General features: G+C 45.5%; 1 protein-coding gene across 4 annotated transcripts in view; it reads right to left on the minus strand.

Moving 5' to 3' along the window:
* Positions 1–15,399, minus strand: part of DUT (deoxyuridine triphosphatase) — a 148,948-nt gene that overhangs the window by 52,946 nt on the left and 80,603 nt on the right. The window contains exons 8-9 of one of the 4 annotated variants that reach the window (XR_011377243.1): positions 3,757–3,891; positions 3,108–3,267 (exon numbers count right to left, since the gene is read on the minus strand). Coding sequence is in view for 2 of the 4 variants with exons in the window: in XM_060294299.2 (XP_060150282.1) it covers positions 3,886–3,891 (6 nt within the window). In the remaining 2 variants the exon portion in view is untranslated. Of the gene's footprint in view, positions 1–3,107; positions 3,268–3,756; positions 3,892–15,399 lie in introns of those variants that run through there. The other 3 variants (XM_060294299.2, XM_060294287.1, XR_009562996.2) reach the window with 3 other exon arrangements.

Here is a 15,399-nt window from a genome sequence, read left to right on the forward strand (position 1 = left end):
GCCACTCAGGGGAGATGGAGGCTACAATTTAGAGGGGGAATTGATGTCAGGTTGGCTCATCAGTTACCACGGAAACCAGGACTGGGGCATGACCCTCACAGCCCCTCAGGTTAACGACCATCACGAGGGCAGATGTTTCCCTTTAATAGACTAGCAGGTGGAGCCATTCTGGCCTAAGGATTAGAATAATCAGGAGCTGGGGCTGAGGGCAAGCATCTTCATGTGAGCAGGGTGTAGGTGCAGCAGGGGATGAACAGAGAGCAAGAGAACAGCCATCCTGAGTAGCCTGACCCTACACTCCACCCCTACATGCTCTGCATGACCCTTACCATCTTGGTCCACCCTCTTCTGCCATAATCCTGTGTTGAGTATGTACAGGTACACTGCAACCAGATACCACAAAGGCAATACAGAAACAGCCGCTAAAGAGCATCAAAAGAAAGCCAGGCACTTATTGGGTCAACTTTTCATGAAAGCCCAGAGGACGACGACAATGGCACTTCACTGTAGACCCAGGTATCAGGCTCATTTTTCAAAGAGGCCCCCATTGTCACCCGGTCCAAGAACAGATTCCCTCCACTCAGACTCAGTACAAAGTAAAAGACGTTTAATACGCACAATACAGGGAACATCATGACCACTAAGCAAAATACAAGCAGTAACAGTATTGTGAGATAATACCACCCCTGCCCGTGGGTTTTGCCCTGGCGTGCAGTACCGACCTGCCTGTACATCCTCAGTCCCCATAGCTGTGCTGGTATCTGGAGAGGCAGTGTGACAACAGACCACAGAGTTAATATAATGGTGCCTTTCTCCAGTTGGGGGCCCGGATTAACGACCTTAGTGGTCTTAGGTGGGGCTGGGTAAAAGACAGGTAAAATCTGTTAGTCCCTTTCTAATCCTGTTCCCCACAGGGCAGCAAACCCACACCACTGGGGACTTACCTGCCAGTCCCAGGGTCATTTTACAAATGTGTTCCCCTGGGGGTAAATCCTTTTGCCCTTTGGCAAGGGCAAAAGTGAGTTATTGTCCTGACCAATAGTTGGCAATGGTCCTTCCACGGTCAACAGCTGAACTCAGATGGTGTTGACTAGTTGCTTCTGGGTGAACATGGCGTAGGCACTGAGATGACTGCTCCTGGGATGTTCAGCTATGGTTCTTAGGGCTTGAGTTAGCCTCTGATCCACAAAGGACAGAGTGGCTTTCTGACTCAGCTGTTGTTTAAATACTCCATTCATCCTTTCCATTAGCCCAGCAGCAGCGGGGTTGTAGGGCAGGTGGAAATGCTAGCATGTGTCATTTTTGTCAGCTCATTCCTGAACTTCATGTCTGGTAACGTGGATTCCTTGGTTACTCTCAATGCCCAGGTGGGTTCTGTAAATCACACACAACTGTTCTAGAACCTGGATAGTGGGGGGTTTTTGCATTGCTCAATGATTCGGGTAGGCCTTTTTTAATGCGTTCTACCTGCTGTAAAGCACCGTCAACTGCATATAGCCATTGTTCCACCACACCGTATTGTTGCTCTGCCGGCTTGCATAGCTGGAGCCAGAAGCCCATGGGTACTCTGATTATTTTGCCCTTCCCGCAGGCCCCAAGCAAACCCTTCCAGGTAACTAGCCACATTCAATTCACAAGCCTGTACACGAGTTAACATCCCTAAAGCCTGTTTCTGTAATTGGTGAGGGGTGGTGGGTTGGGAGTATGCTTGTATTTTGTAGATAATCCAGGTCCTTGCATTTTGTCTGTATTCACCAGCCATACCTATGCAGTCCAAAGAGCACGGGATGGCTACTTTTAAACTGGAAAGAGACTCTGAGGTTAGCAGGATAGCAGCAATATAATGGACGAGAAAGATGCTTTTCATGGGACTCAGCTGCTATGGGGCCCCAAATGCTAGCGGACAGCCACCTCGGGATTATCACCAACTTTCCATTTGCCGACATGTCACTCATGGGAGTTTCCTCGGCCTCTTAGCTGTCTTGCCAATTGTTGTGCTGTACCCAGAAGCCTGCAATCCTTATAGTTGCCCAGCCTCAAGCCTGAAGAGCGAGCCCAGAAACAGCGAGAGACATTGTAACCGCGTAGGACCCTAGAGGGTCTGCCTGGGAAAGACCCCTCCCCCATATCCTCTGCTTTAGCTCCTCTCTGAAGTACCCAGATAAAAGTATCTCAGGCATATTTCCTGAGTTTTTCAGGTGCTTTAAACCACCAACAAATGATAGAAATTAACTACTTGATGATCATGAACATGTAGCCCCTAGACCTACAGGCGCCTAAGGATTAATAAAGTTAACTGCCCTATTATCTCAACATCAACCAATCAGCGTTGTGCAGGAGCTGAGTACATACCCTCCACTCCCCCTCCACCTCACCTGGCCTTTAAAAATGCTTTGCTGAAACCCTTTGGGGAGTTTGGGGTTTTGGGGGGCATGAGACACCTGTCCCCTGGCATGGCCCTGCAGTGAAAATCTCTCTGCTCCAAGCTCCTACATTTTGGTACTGTTTGGCCTCACTGTGCGTCTTGCATGGGAACTTGCGTTCAATCACAACATGAACGGTTTACTGGATAGAGGATCTTACAGGTCCACAGCAAAATGTCCTGGAGTGACGCCCCACCGCGTATGGCTGATGGATGGATGGTTTGCTACTCAGGGGAGAAGGAGGCTACCATTTATAGGGGGAATTGATGTCAGGTTGGCTCATTAGTTACCATAGAAACCAGGACTGGGGCAGGAACCTCACAGCTCCTCAAGTTAACAACCATCACCTGGGCAGCTGTTTCTCTTTAATTCTAGCCTAAGGACTAGAACAATCACGAGCTGGGGCAGCGAGCAAGCACATCCACGTGAGCAGGGTGTAGGTGAAGCAGGGACTGGTCGAGCAGGGGAGGTACAGAGAGCAAGATAACAGCCATCTTGAGTGCCCTGACCATACACTTGCACACAGTAGGCACTTAACATGCATTGAATAGATCAATGACAGAGTGGAAGAAGTACAAGCGAGAACAGGAAACACCCATGTAGAAGATTAATCCACTTCCTGTCTCTCCGCCTCTTCCTCTCCTTCCTTTTGTGTTTCTCAGCAAATATTTTTTGAGCACTTGCCTTTTGCCACCTGCAGGAAGCACTACGGACAAAGATGAACGAAGCCAGGTTTCCAGACAGAGCAGCTCTTTCCCAGTTGTATCTTTGGTGAAGACATGGTTAGACTTTGCAGCCTCCCGAAGGAAGTAACAGGGTGTAGGGGTCCTCACTTCTCACAGTCCTACGAGACAGAGGACAAGATATGGGTCTATAGTAAATTCACCTTTGACATCTACAAGGCCCATGCCTAGATCTTTATGATCTGGATTAGATCATAAAGAAACACCATTAGAAATCAGAAACAACATTCTAACATATCTCCCCCTCGTAATACTGAAAAGTAGTGATTTTCAGTGGCGAGTTCACTTTTAGAGTCTTAAGTTTAAATGAAACTTACCCTGAAATCTAACACATAAAATATAGGCAGAGCTGCTTGGGTTAAAACAGAGTTAGAAAGCCTGGGGTCTCTCTACTCACTGCCTCCAAGATAATTCTTATAGAAACTTATAACTGAAAGGTCCTTTAGAGTCTTATTGATTTTACAAATGTAAGACAAATATAAACTTAATTTTAAATGCTGATGTTTAAGCTCAGCCCATTGTTCTTTAATAAGGGCATTATAAACATTTTTATAGTATTTACATACGGCAGAAACTGACTAGATGCTTACCAACTCTGATTTTCCCTCCTGGGCCCTCAGAATGGCTGCATCTCCTAACTTCCTCTGCAGTTAGGTGAGGTCGGATGATGGATTCTAACCGCTGAGATGTCAGGAGAAGTACTATAGGCCAGATCCAGGTCAAGCCTAAAACACAATCGTACGTACACAATCCTCCACACTCAAAAGAAATAAACTTTATTGCATTCAACTGACATTTGGGGATTATCAGTTACATGTTTTTTATATTTATAAACATGCATATTTGTACATATGTATATTTGTCTAGGCTGTCTAGAGTTGTATATACATGTATATACATGTAATTGCATTAGTCAGGATAATTTATATTTGTATTAGTCATCGTAATTTATTTTCTATATTTTTAAATGTATATCTCCACTTTTTTCCCTACAAAGAATCCACATCAGCGGTTCTTAACCTTAGCTGCATGTTAGAATGACTCAAGTAGTTCTTAAAAAACCTCGGTGTCCAGGAAGCATCCCAGATCCATCAATTCAGAATCCCTGGAGCTGAGATGCAGCCATTATCAGTTTTAAAACGCCAGGTGATGCCAATTTGCAATCAGGACTGAGAACCAGTGCTCTAAATCATTAGGCTCATTGGGAAAGCCAGGCAACTTGGGAAAATCCACCAGGTAATTGTGATATGCATCCCATCCACTGTTAACACAACATCTTGAAGGCCAGCAGCGTCATCACCTGATAATGTTAACCTGAACACCTCCTGATTCTGCAAACTGCATCTTTTCCCTGGAGTTTGGGGTGCAGCCTCAGAAGGGAACAATCAAGTGGCAGTGAGGTGTGGGTGTTGCCCAGTGGTTGCCTGGACTCATTAACCTACCCCATGATAGTCACCTGACCTAGCCTTGCTGCAAGATTGCAATTGTTGCCTCCATACTGGGTAGTTCCCAGGGAGTCAACATCTCCAATGTGCAGTATGTTCATAGCAAAATGTCAAGGAAACCCCTAAAAATATCTAAATCAGAAACATGGTCCAGTTAGCTCAAGTTTCCTCATCTGGTCTTTACAAAACTGGAAAATACAAATTAGTTCTTTTGAAGCAGACAGTTATCTGGTAGTGAAAATGGAAACTCATTTCAAGAAACAATTTTCTACTAAGAGCATGCAAGTTACATGGTGGAATATGGGACCAGGCCACCGCCAAGCCAGCTGACCTGCCTCCAGGCTCACACCACCCAACTCTGAAATGCTGAAATGACAACATGGTGCCACTTACCAGGAACGGGTGATGCATTCTGTTGCCTCAACTATAAACCTCTAATATGCCTCCCAAGAAGTATTCTGGTTCAGAAAACCACAAAAGAAAAACTAAAGACAGAAGAACTACAGAAAAAATGGGATGTGATTGCCAATATGAGTCAGAAAAAGTTTAAAATGTTTTGAATAAGAATTCTCAGGTATATTCCCATGTACTTCACGTGAAGGATGATCCAATTTATATTCCCATGTACTTCACGTGTGAAGGATGATCCAATTATACAATTATCACAGAAAAGATGTGAAATAACAAATCATTCCAAATAAGTTTAAATGTTACGTTACATTTGATGCATGTAATAAATTCTGTGCATTGAATATGAAGAGATCCATTTTAATTTTAAAAAATCAATTTCTTCCTGTCTCTACTAAGTAAATATTAAGAAATACTTAAACAATATCTACTTGAAGGCACCAAATTATTAGCCTGCCTAGAGCAGCCACAGGCCTGTTTAGCCTTCCCTGAAAACTCTAACAGTTTTCCTCTAGAGCAGTTCAGACTTTAATGAACACATACATTAGCCACAGATCTTATTACAATGCACATTATGAGTTCAAAGTTCTGGGGTGGGGCCTGAGAGTCTGCATTTCTATCAAACACCCATATGATGCCAATAATGCTCCAATAAAACCTTATTTACGGGCTTCCCTGGTGGCGCAGCGGTTGGGGGTCCGCCTGCCGATGCAGGGGGCTCGGGTTCGTGCCCCGGTCTGGGAAGATCCCACATGCCGCGGAGCGGCTGGGCCCGTGAGCCATGGCCGCTGAGCCTGCGCGTCCGGAGCCTGTGCTCCGCAACGGGAGCGACCACAACAGTGAGAGGCCCGCGTACCACAAAAAAAACACACACAAAAAAACAAAAAAAACCCCCCTTATTTACAAAAACAGGTAGCCAGCCCACAGTTTACAGTTTTGTTACCAACCCTCCTGCGTCAGATTCCAGCAAGAGTCCTTCTGCCCCGGGTCACTTACGCCAGTAGAAGGAGATCAAGATCGGTTCAGAAGCCAAAGAAAGCTTTGTTCTTCGTCAAAAGATGGCGAAGTGCGAGCTTTCACTGTAAACCGCAAGCTCTCAGGAAAGGCCCTGGGCAGCGGCCTACTGCAGGGAGGCTTTATAGGGTCCTCGTCAGCGGGAAGGGGGCGGAGCTCTTGTGGGCCCGCGCACCTACGCGCTGCTAGCGCTGCTCAAGGCTCCAGATCACAGCCCCAGGCGCAGCGTCTCTGCGCACGGCCTCGCTGAGCCAAGGTGTCATGCGCAGAGCTTCTGCACGCAGCCCGCCAAGCTCAAGTATCAGGTGCAGCCAATTCACGCTAGGAACTCTTGTCTGAATTGCTAGGAAAGCCACTGAACGCGGTACCCTATGAGCAAGTGAAACTAGACTAAGCATGAAGGAAAAAAGGCCAGCAGTGTCATCACCTAATAATGTTAACCTGAACACCTCCTGATTCTGGAAACTGCATCTTTTCCCTGGCGTTTGGGGTGCAGCCTCAGAAGGGAACAATCAAGTGGCAGTGAGGTGTGGGTGTTGCCCAGTGGTTGCCTGGACTCATTAACCTACCCCATGATAGTCACCTGACCTAGCCTTGCTGCAAGATTGCAATTGTTGCCTCCATACTGGGTAGTTCCCAGGGAGTCAACATCTCCAATGTGCAGTATGTTCATAGCAAAATGTCAAGGAAACCCCTAAAAATATCTAAATCAGAAACATGGTCCAGTTAGCTCAAGTTTCCTCATCTGGTCTTTACAAAACTGGAAAATACAAATTAGTTCTTTTGAAGCAGACAGTTATCTGGTAGTGAAAATGGAAACTCATTTCAAGAAACAATTTTCTACTAAGAGCATGCAAGTTACATGGTGGAATATGGGACCAGGCCACCGCCAAGCCAGCTGACCTGCCTCCAGGCTCACACCACCCAACTCTGAAATGCTGAAATGGCAACATGGTGCCACTTACCAGGAACGGGTGATGCATTCTGTTACCTCAACTATAAACCTCTAATATGCCTCCCAAGAAGTTTTCTGGTTCAGAAAACCACAAAAGAAAAACTAAAGACAGAAGAACGACAGAAAAAATGGGATGTGATTGCCAATATGAGTCAGAAAAAGGAAGTTTAAAATGTTTTGAATAAGAATTCTCAGGTATATTCCCATGTACTTCACGTGAAGGATGATCCAATTTATATTCCCATGTACTTCACGTGTGAAGGATGATCCAATTATCCAATTATCACAGAAAAGATGTGAAATAACAAATCATTCCAAATAAGTTTAAATGTTATGTTACATTTGATGCATGTAATAAATTCTGTGCATTGAATATGAAGAGATCCATTTTAATTTTAAAAAATCAATTTCTTCCTGTCTCTACTAAGTAAATATTAAGAAATACTTAAACAATATCTACTTGAAGGCACCAAATTATTAGCCTGCCTAGAGCAGCCACAGGCCTGTTTAGCCTTCCCTGAAAACTCTAACAGTTTTCCTCTAGAGCAGTTCAGACTTTAATGAACACATACATTAGCCACAGATCTTATTACAATGCACATTATGAGTTCAAAGTTCTGGGGTGGGGCCTGAGAGTCTGCATTTCTATCAAACACCCATATGATGCCAATAATGCTCCAATAAAACCTTATTTACGGGCTTCCCTGGTGGCGCAGCGGTTGGGGGTCCGCCTGCCGATGCAGGGGGCTCGGGTTCGTGCCCCGGTCCGGGAAAATCCCACGTGCTGCGGAGCGGCTGGGCCCGTGAGCCATGGCCGCTGAGCCTGCGCGTCTGGAGCCTGTGCTCCGCAACGGGAGCGACCACAACAGTGAGAGGCCCGCGTACCACAAAAAAAACACACACAAAAAAACAAAAGAAAACCCTTATTTACAAAAACAGGTAGCCAGCCCACAGTTTACAGTTTTGTTACCAACCCTCCTGCGTCAGATTCCAGCAAGAGTCCTTCTGCCCCGGGTCACTTACGCCAATAGAAGGAGACCAAGATCGGTTCAGAAGCCAAAGAAAGCTTTGCTCTTCGTCAAAAGATGGCGAAGTGCGAGCTTTCACTGTAAACCGCAAGCTCTCAGGAAAGGCCCTGGGCAGCGGCCTACTGCAGGGAGGCTTTATAGGGTCCTCGTCAGCGGGAAGGGGGCGGAGCTCTTGTGGGCCCGCGCAGCTGCGCGCTGCTAGCGCTGCTCAAAGCCCCAGATCACAGCGTCTCTGCGCACGGCCTCGCTGAGCCAAGGTGTCATGCGCAGAGCTTCTGCACGCAGCCCGCCAAGCTCAAGTATCAGGTGCAGCCAATTCACGGTAGGAACTCTTGTTTGAATTGCTAGGAAGGCCGCGGTACCCTATGAGCAAGTGAAACTAGACTAAGCATGAAGGAAAAAAGGTTAGATTTTATTACCCAGGTTCTATTTCCCAGGAACTGTTAATGGGCTTTGCTGGTGCCAACCCCCTCCTCGGGCTTTTGTCTTGCTCTTCATTCTTGGGGGCCGATTAGAAGTGAAGGTCCATCTTCTGTAACATTCCTGCTGGTTTGGGTCATCATCATAACCCCAGGTGGAGGAGCAGAGCTCCTCCCCAGCTGCCTTTAGATGTGTTTGATTGGCACCAGGATTTAGTCCTAACTGTTCATATCCCTGAGTGACCACCATTTAGAATTTTATAAATTCTAACCTTTTGGAGACAAAGGACACAAGACAATTTAGGAGGCATGGCCCAAGTATTAGCAAGAGAATGACAGTCACATGTCAAATTTTTCCTAAAAATTAAGGTATCTAGGTCTTTTGCCTATAGCAAAGGTGTGCCCTGATATCGAGGCTCAATGCTGTGGGCTGAATATCCCTGGTCACACTATTGTTTTTTGGAAGAGAAGCTTTTCTGGTCAGAGAGGCGTTCACAGAGTAGTCCAGGCGGTCCATTGTTCCAGGGCAGAATGTGTAGTTAGAGTCCCCAAGTGGGGTCTGTTCCACTTAGGAGTAAGCTGATCTTGTGGGCTGCCAGTTTTCCAGGTTTTTAGATACACTCAGTCTCCTGTCAGGAAGGTGTGGAGGGCCAGATCGGCGGGTGCAGGCAGCACCTGGTTACTGTGTTCCATGAGGGCTTTCATGGTTTCTCCTATCCGGAGGGCATACTTGAGTTGTTCCATTTCAAAGGGGTTAAGGTATCCCTTCGCTTGGGCTTGCAGAATGGGGCTACCATACATAAGTTCAAACGCATTTAACTTTATCTCTTGAGGCTAACAGCATGCAGACCAGGGCAACTGGGATAATGTAATCCAATTTTCTTGAGTCTCCTGGCATAGCTTGGCTAAGGTTCATTTTAAGTGATTGGATCTCTCTACTTTCCCTGATGATTGGGGTCTCTAGGCTGAGTGCACGGTCCATTTTTTTTTTTTTTTTTTTTTTTTGCGGTACGCGGGCCGCTCACTGTTGTGGCCTCTCCCGTTGCAGAGCACAGGCTCCGGACGCGCAGGCTCAGAGGCCATGGCTCACGGGGCCCAGCCACTCCGCGGCAGGCGGGATCTTCCCGGACCGGGGCACGAACCTGTGTCCCCTACATCGGCAGGCGGACTCTCAACCACTGCGTCACCAGGGAAGCCCTGCACGGTCCATTTTATGCCCAGCGTACCTGTTATCCCTTTTGTCATTTGAGACATGAATGCTGGGCCATTATCACTTTATAGGGATCCTGGGATCCCAAACCTGGGGATTATCTCTTTTAGGAATAGTTTAACCACTCTGGCTGGCTGCCATTTTGGTTCTAGCGGGAAATTCTTCTACCTGCCCTGAAAATATGTCCACTAGCACCAAGAGGTGCCTGAAGTTGCCCAGCGCTCTTGGCATCACAGTGAACCTGACAATCTTCTCCAAGATATGTTCTTCTGGTCTGAATGGGCCTTATCTCGGGCCCTCTGGGGGTCTGGTGTTAGGGGGGTTCATTGTGCTAGTGGGGCATATCTCAACTATCTGACTGATTATATTTTTCATGCCATGAGTTACCATGACCTCAACTAACATAACCAATTATATAGGGCTTCTCTCCCATAGTGAGTTCCTTGATGGACCTCCCGGATGGCTTGACAAGCTGCAGCTTGGGAAAGAAGTATTGCCCATGTTTATTAACTAGCCACTCATTTCTGGGCTTTGTCTAATTCTTACTTTGTGTAGATTGAGGAGTATTTGGATGGATCTGGCCTCTTAGGTATGAGGCCTAGTTGACAAATTACTGGTTCTAGGGTTGCCATTTTGGCAGTTGTGCCCTCTTTGTTGTTTATTACCTCCGCATTCCCTTTTTGATGACCCCTATAGTGAATCACTGCCACTCTTTTTGGAAGCTACACCGCTTCTAGGAGTCTCAATATGTTTAAGCCACGTTTTACCTGCTTATTCTCTGCAGTAAGCTTACCCCCTTGCTTTCCAAATAGCCCTGTGTGCATGTAGGGTGGCATACGCATACTGAGAGAGTCTCTGTAAACTTTCAAGACCTTCCCTGTCCCAAGCTCTGAGGCTCGGGTAAGGGCTATCAGTTCCGCCTTTTGGGCTGAAGTCCCTAGGGGTGGGCTTCGTGCCTCTATGACTTAGGTCTGTGAGATCACTGCATATCCCAGCCTTTTTCCCTCTTTCATAAAACTTTCCCATCCGTGAACCACTCCTCCTGGGTGTTTGGGAGAGGCTTAGTTCCTAGGTCAAAGTGACTAGAATAGATCTTGTCTATGCTTTCTATACAGTCATGCTCCAAGAACCCCATTTCTGTGGGTAGCAGGGTAGCAGGATTTAGCATGTGACAGGTTTTTATGGTAGCCACTGGGTCTGAAAGCATAGCCTGAACTTGAGTCAACTTTCTGGGTGATAGCCATTCTGTTCCTTTAGAACTTACTGAAGTCTGAAACTGGTGTGGATTCCATAGAGTGACTGGCTGACCAAATGTTCACTTTTCAGCCTCCTTTAGTGGGGTTGTAGTAGCTGCTACTGCCCATAGGCAAGGAGGCCACCCCTCAGAAGTTTGATCTAAGTGTTTAGAGAAACCAACAGCCACCTGAATAAGGGGTCCCAGTTTTTGAGCTAATACCCCAAGGGTGATTCCCCTTCTCTCATGAATGTGGAGGTATCCAGATATGGCAAAACTCGGCCATCCCCAGGAAACCCCTAAGCTGTCTGCAAATGGCTTCTTTTCTTTCCTGGGGTAGGCTTCTCTGACCTTCTGTGAGAATGCAACCTAGGTCGGTCACCCTAGTTTGTGATATTTGAGCCTTTTTCTTGGACACCTTATATCCTTTATCATCTAGGTGGTTCAAGGTCGTTACAGTATTTTTGTCAGAGGCATCCTTAGTAGGGTTGGCAATCAGAACGTCATCCACATACTGGAGGAGGGTGGATCTTTTAGGTCTTTAGCTAAAGTTTCCCCAAAGATGGTGGGGAAATTTTTGAACACTTGGGCAGGCCTGTTTAGCAGTATTGTTTTTGTCGTGTGTTTGGGTCCTGCCATGCAAAAGCAAAAATTTCTTGTGACTCTGGGGCTAATGGATACAGAAAAAGGCATCTTTTACATCTCATACAGCATACCAGGTACTGGTGGATGGTAGAGTGGCCAGCAGGGTGTAGGGATTAGAGACTCCTCATGTATATCCTCAGTGGCTTCATTAACTGCCCCGAGGTCCTGTACCATCCGGTACTCCCCGTTAGCTTTCTTTATTGGGAGAATGGGAGTGTTACAGGCTGATCGGCATGACCTAAAAAGGGCCTCATCAATTGGGCCCTGTGTAACAGGAGCAGTGCCCAACAAGGCCTCCTGACAGAGAGCGTACATTTTCTACTGGGCCATGTATGTCTGGGCTTTAGGTAGACTATCACGGGAATGGCTCCTGAAGCTTGTCCTACCCGTCCCTGGGCCCAGACCTTGGGATCTGCTCCAGGGAGGTTGACTGGCCCTGTCTGGGGAGGTTTGTCCTCAGCCATTACCTTTATTACCTTGTGCCCCCTGTCTAGGGGAACCCCAGTCTCCAGTTTGTATCCCATTAGGTGGATAGTAGCTCCCAATTTATGTAAGATATCCCTTGCTAGCAGGGGTATAGGGCATTTGGGAACGTATAGGAAGGAATGGGTAAGAGTATGTTTCTTCAATTTGCATTCTAATGACTATGAATGCTCATTCTTGGGCCTTCCCTGTTACCCCCATTATTTTACAACTCTTGTGACTGAGTTTGCCTGATCTGGTGTTCAGAAGTGAATAAGTGGCATCAGTGTTGCCTAAGAATTCAACAGGTTTCCCCCTATGTCCAGTGTCAGCCAGGGCTCCTTCAGGGTCAGTTGGAGTGCCAGCTTAGGAGCCCCTTGGCCCCATAATTCAACAGCTGTTCAAACCATGTGCCCTGGAGGGTAGTGGCCAGGATCTGTCATTTCCATCCCGCTGTGGGGACTGTGAGGGATTCTCCCTTCCAGTGTCCCTCTTGTTTGGGGTAACCCATCAGGGCTCATTCTGCAGGACTGGAAGTTTTCTGGGTATCATCCCCAACCCGAAAATATTTAATCTTCCTATGTAATACACCCTGGCCCCAATACCAGCTGGGAGATGGAGAAATTTGGCCCATCAATGGGTCTCTAAATTACAACATCATTATTTTATTACCCAGATTCTGTTTTTATTTCCGGGGAATTGTTAATGGGCTTTGCTGGTGACAGTTTGCAGTTTGAATTTTTTAAATATTACTTATCTTGTTACTGAGTGTTTTTGGTGCATTCAAGTAGAGTGCCTCATTTGCCTTCCCCTGGTCCGGGCTCCCTTTGCAGCCTGCAGACCACACTTCCAGTAGTGACGTCCTGGTGGACTGCCTCTTTGTTTATTGTTCCTGGCCTGAGACCGATTCACGTGCACTTCACTTTCAAATCCATCTGTTATGCCATCCAGCCTGCCTCCACTTCACCCCACCAGTGCTCATCTCATGTAAAATATGTTCAAAAGCCCAACTTTTCAAGAAGATACTGGAACGTGTTCTAATTATTTATGTCTATCTATATCTATATCTATATATCTATATCTATATCTGTATAGTTTCTGAAATTTTATCTTTCCCTAGATGAAATTCCTATTTCAGGGAAATAATTTTTAAAATGCTTTACTACAGTTGTAGATGCTACATTTCCTGATGGTGTGTGTATGGGCACATGTGTATGTGTGTATATATATACTCTTTTTAAAATGAAGTCCAAACATTTAAAAATTTTTCTTGAATGGGGCCTCACGAAAAGTTTGCCTCCACTGGTTGGGCATTTGTTCTCTATCTAATATGATCAGAATACTCTGGAGTTACTCTCCTTTTCTTATAGAGCTTTCATCAGCAGAGTAGGAAATATGTTCACATGTAAAAAGCATGTCAAACATGGGGAGACTTAAAAGGAGCTTTAATTGCCTCTTCAACAGTGGGGGACAGAGTTAAGATAAGCTAAACTAGGTTGGCTTAAAATGAGTTCAGATAATCCATCATTTCTTCATTGCTCTTATTCTTTAAATATGCGTCCTCCTTTTAAAAACACATTGACACAATTTCCAAAGTCTCAACATACCAGTCTGATGAGATGGTTGTTCTTCATCAACTTGATATTTTATACTGAGCAGAAGTGTTTAGCAACATCTTCCAACTCAGAGATTTCATCATAAAACTTGTGTCTACAGCTCATTTATAAAACTATGAAAAAAGGTCACCTCCAGCAAGGTTTCCTCACTATCTGTTTCCAAAGAGCTCAATAATCGGCCTCTCCCTTCCCTGTCTGGCTTCTGCTGCATTGGTCACAAACCACAAAAACACTTTATCCAAATAGATACACCCATTAACTCACATACTGAGCAACAAGTTTATACAAAAATACACTTTAAAGGTTGTGGGTTGGTGGGAAGTCAAGGGAACTGGACCAGTGGGAGAGGGTCGTAGGTGGAAGAGAATAAAGGAACCTGTGTGATGGGGTGGGTGATGGGTGGCCTAGGAGGGGAGATGATCAGAGAGGTAGCACAGGAGGATAGTTTTGCCTATGCTTTAAACCAAGATAGTTTTTGCCTCTTAGTAAATATTTATTGAGATCTTCTATGGACTTTGCCCTGTGCTGGACTTTATGGAAAACTCAGAGGGGGTCTACATCGTTGAACCACTACTCAAGGGATTTACAATCTAGGGTTAAGATTAACACACATGAAGCCACTGCATGAGAACACGTACACAAACACAAAGATACAGAAAATATTTGATTTCTTCGGTATCTCAAGTACTTCAGAAATATCTTATTTATTCCTCATAATAATCCTGCAAAGTTAGGAACTACTGATCCCCTCTTATTGATGGAGAATCTGAGGCCCAGGAAGGGTAAATAATCTCCCCAACATCACACAGCTATCAAGAGGCAGAGATAGGATTCAGTCCTAGATTTATCAAACTTTGTTTTGATCTCAGTGGTTTAACCTAATAAGAGCTTTTTTGTGGCCCGGAGTCTGAAGATATTCCTGGTTGGTTGAGCTTTTCTGGAAGGTTATTCTCCAGATGGTGACTCAGGAATCTAGCCCCTTCCATCCTGAAGCCCTGCTATTTCCAACTTCTGGCATCCAGAATTGTCCATGAAGAGGAAGAGTGAGCAACGAATGGCACATGAGATACTGTAACAACCCTCGCCCAAAACCAATATAAATCACTTTTATTTCATTGACCATAATTAGTTTCAAAGCCCCAGTAAGATGTAAAAGGGTTGGGAAATGGAGTGGCTGGGTAGCTGTGTCCCAGATACAACTTGACCTAATGGAAGGATAGCACATATCTTTGGCAGTCAGCTAGCTCTCCCTGCTACAAACTCCAAAGCCACTAAACGTCACACTTCTGAACCATATGAGGAAGAGCTAAATTATTTGTTGCTAAATTACAAGCTCCTGAAAGAAGTTCAAAGCAGTGGGAGATCACAGGGTTGGAGCAGAAAGAAAGGAACCTGAGTAGGGTGCTGAAAAGTGGGTATGAGGAAGACCTTTCTGTCTGAGAAGAAACAGAGTGAACACGCAAAGTAGGAAAGATAATGGTGCTCACAGTCATGTTACAAAATATATTTATGAGGTGTATCACATGCAGTGATATGTAATCACAGGCTAAGCTCCCAGGCGAGGGCAGCTCTCTGAAAAAATAGGGCTTAGTAAATGCTTTTCAGCTGATGCAGACTGCAGCCTTCCCAGGGACTTCTCAAAATGTAAACTCAGAGGCCAGGGACCATGTTTTTTTGTTTTTGTTTTTGTTTTTGTTTTTCATGTTGTATTTTGCTATTCAGCACCCAGAACTTGGCAATGGTTCAGAAAAGATGAGTTGTGAATGTTCCATGGACAAGGGTAGGCTTTCACAATGT

This window comes from Globicephala melas, chromosome 2, assembly GCF_963455315.2.
Source record: "Globicephala melas chromosome 2, mGloMel1.2, whole genome shotgun sequence".
Lineage (NCBI taxonomy): Eukaryota > Metazoa > Chordata > Mammalia > Artiodactyla > Delphinidae > Globicephala > Globicephala melas.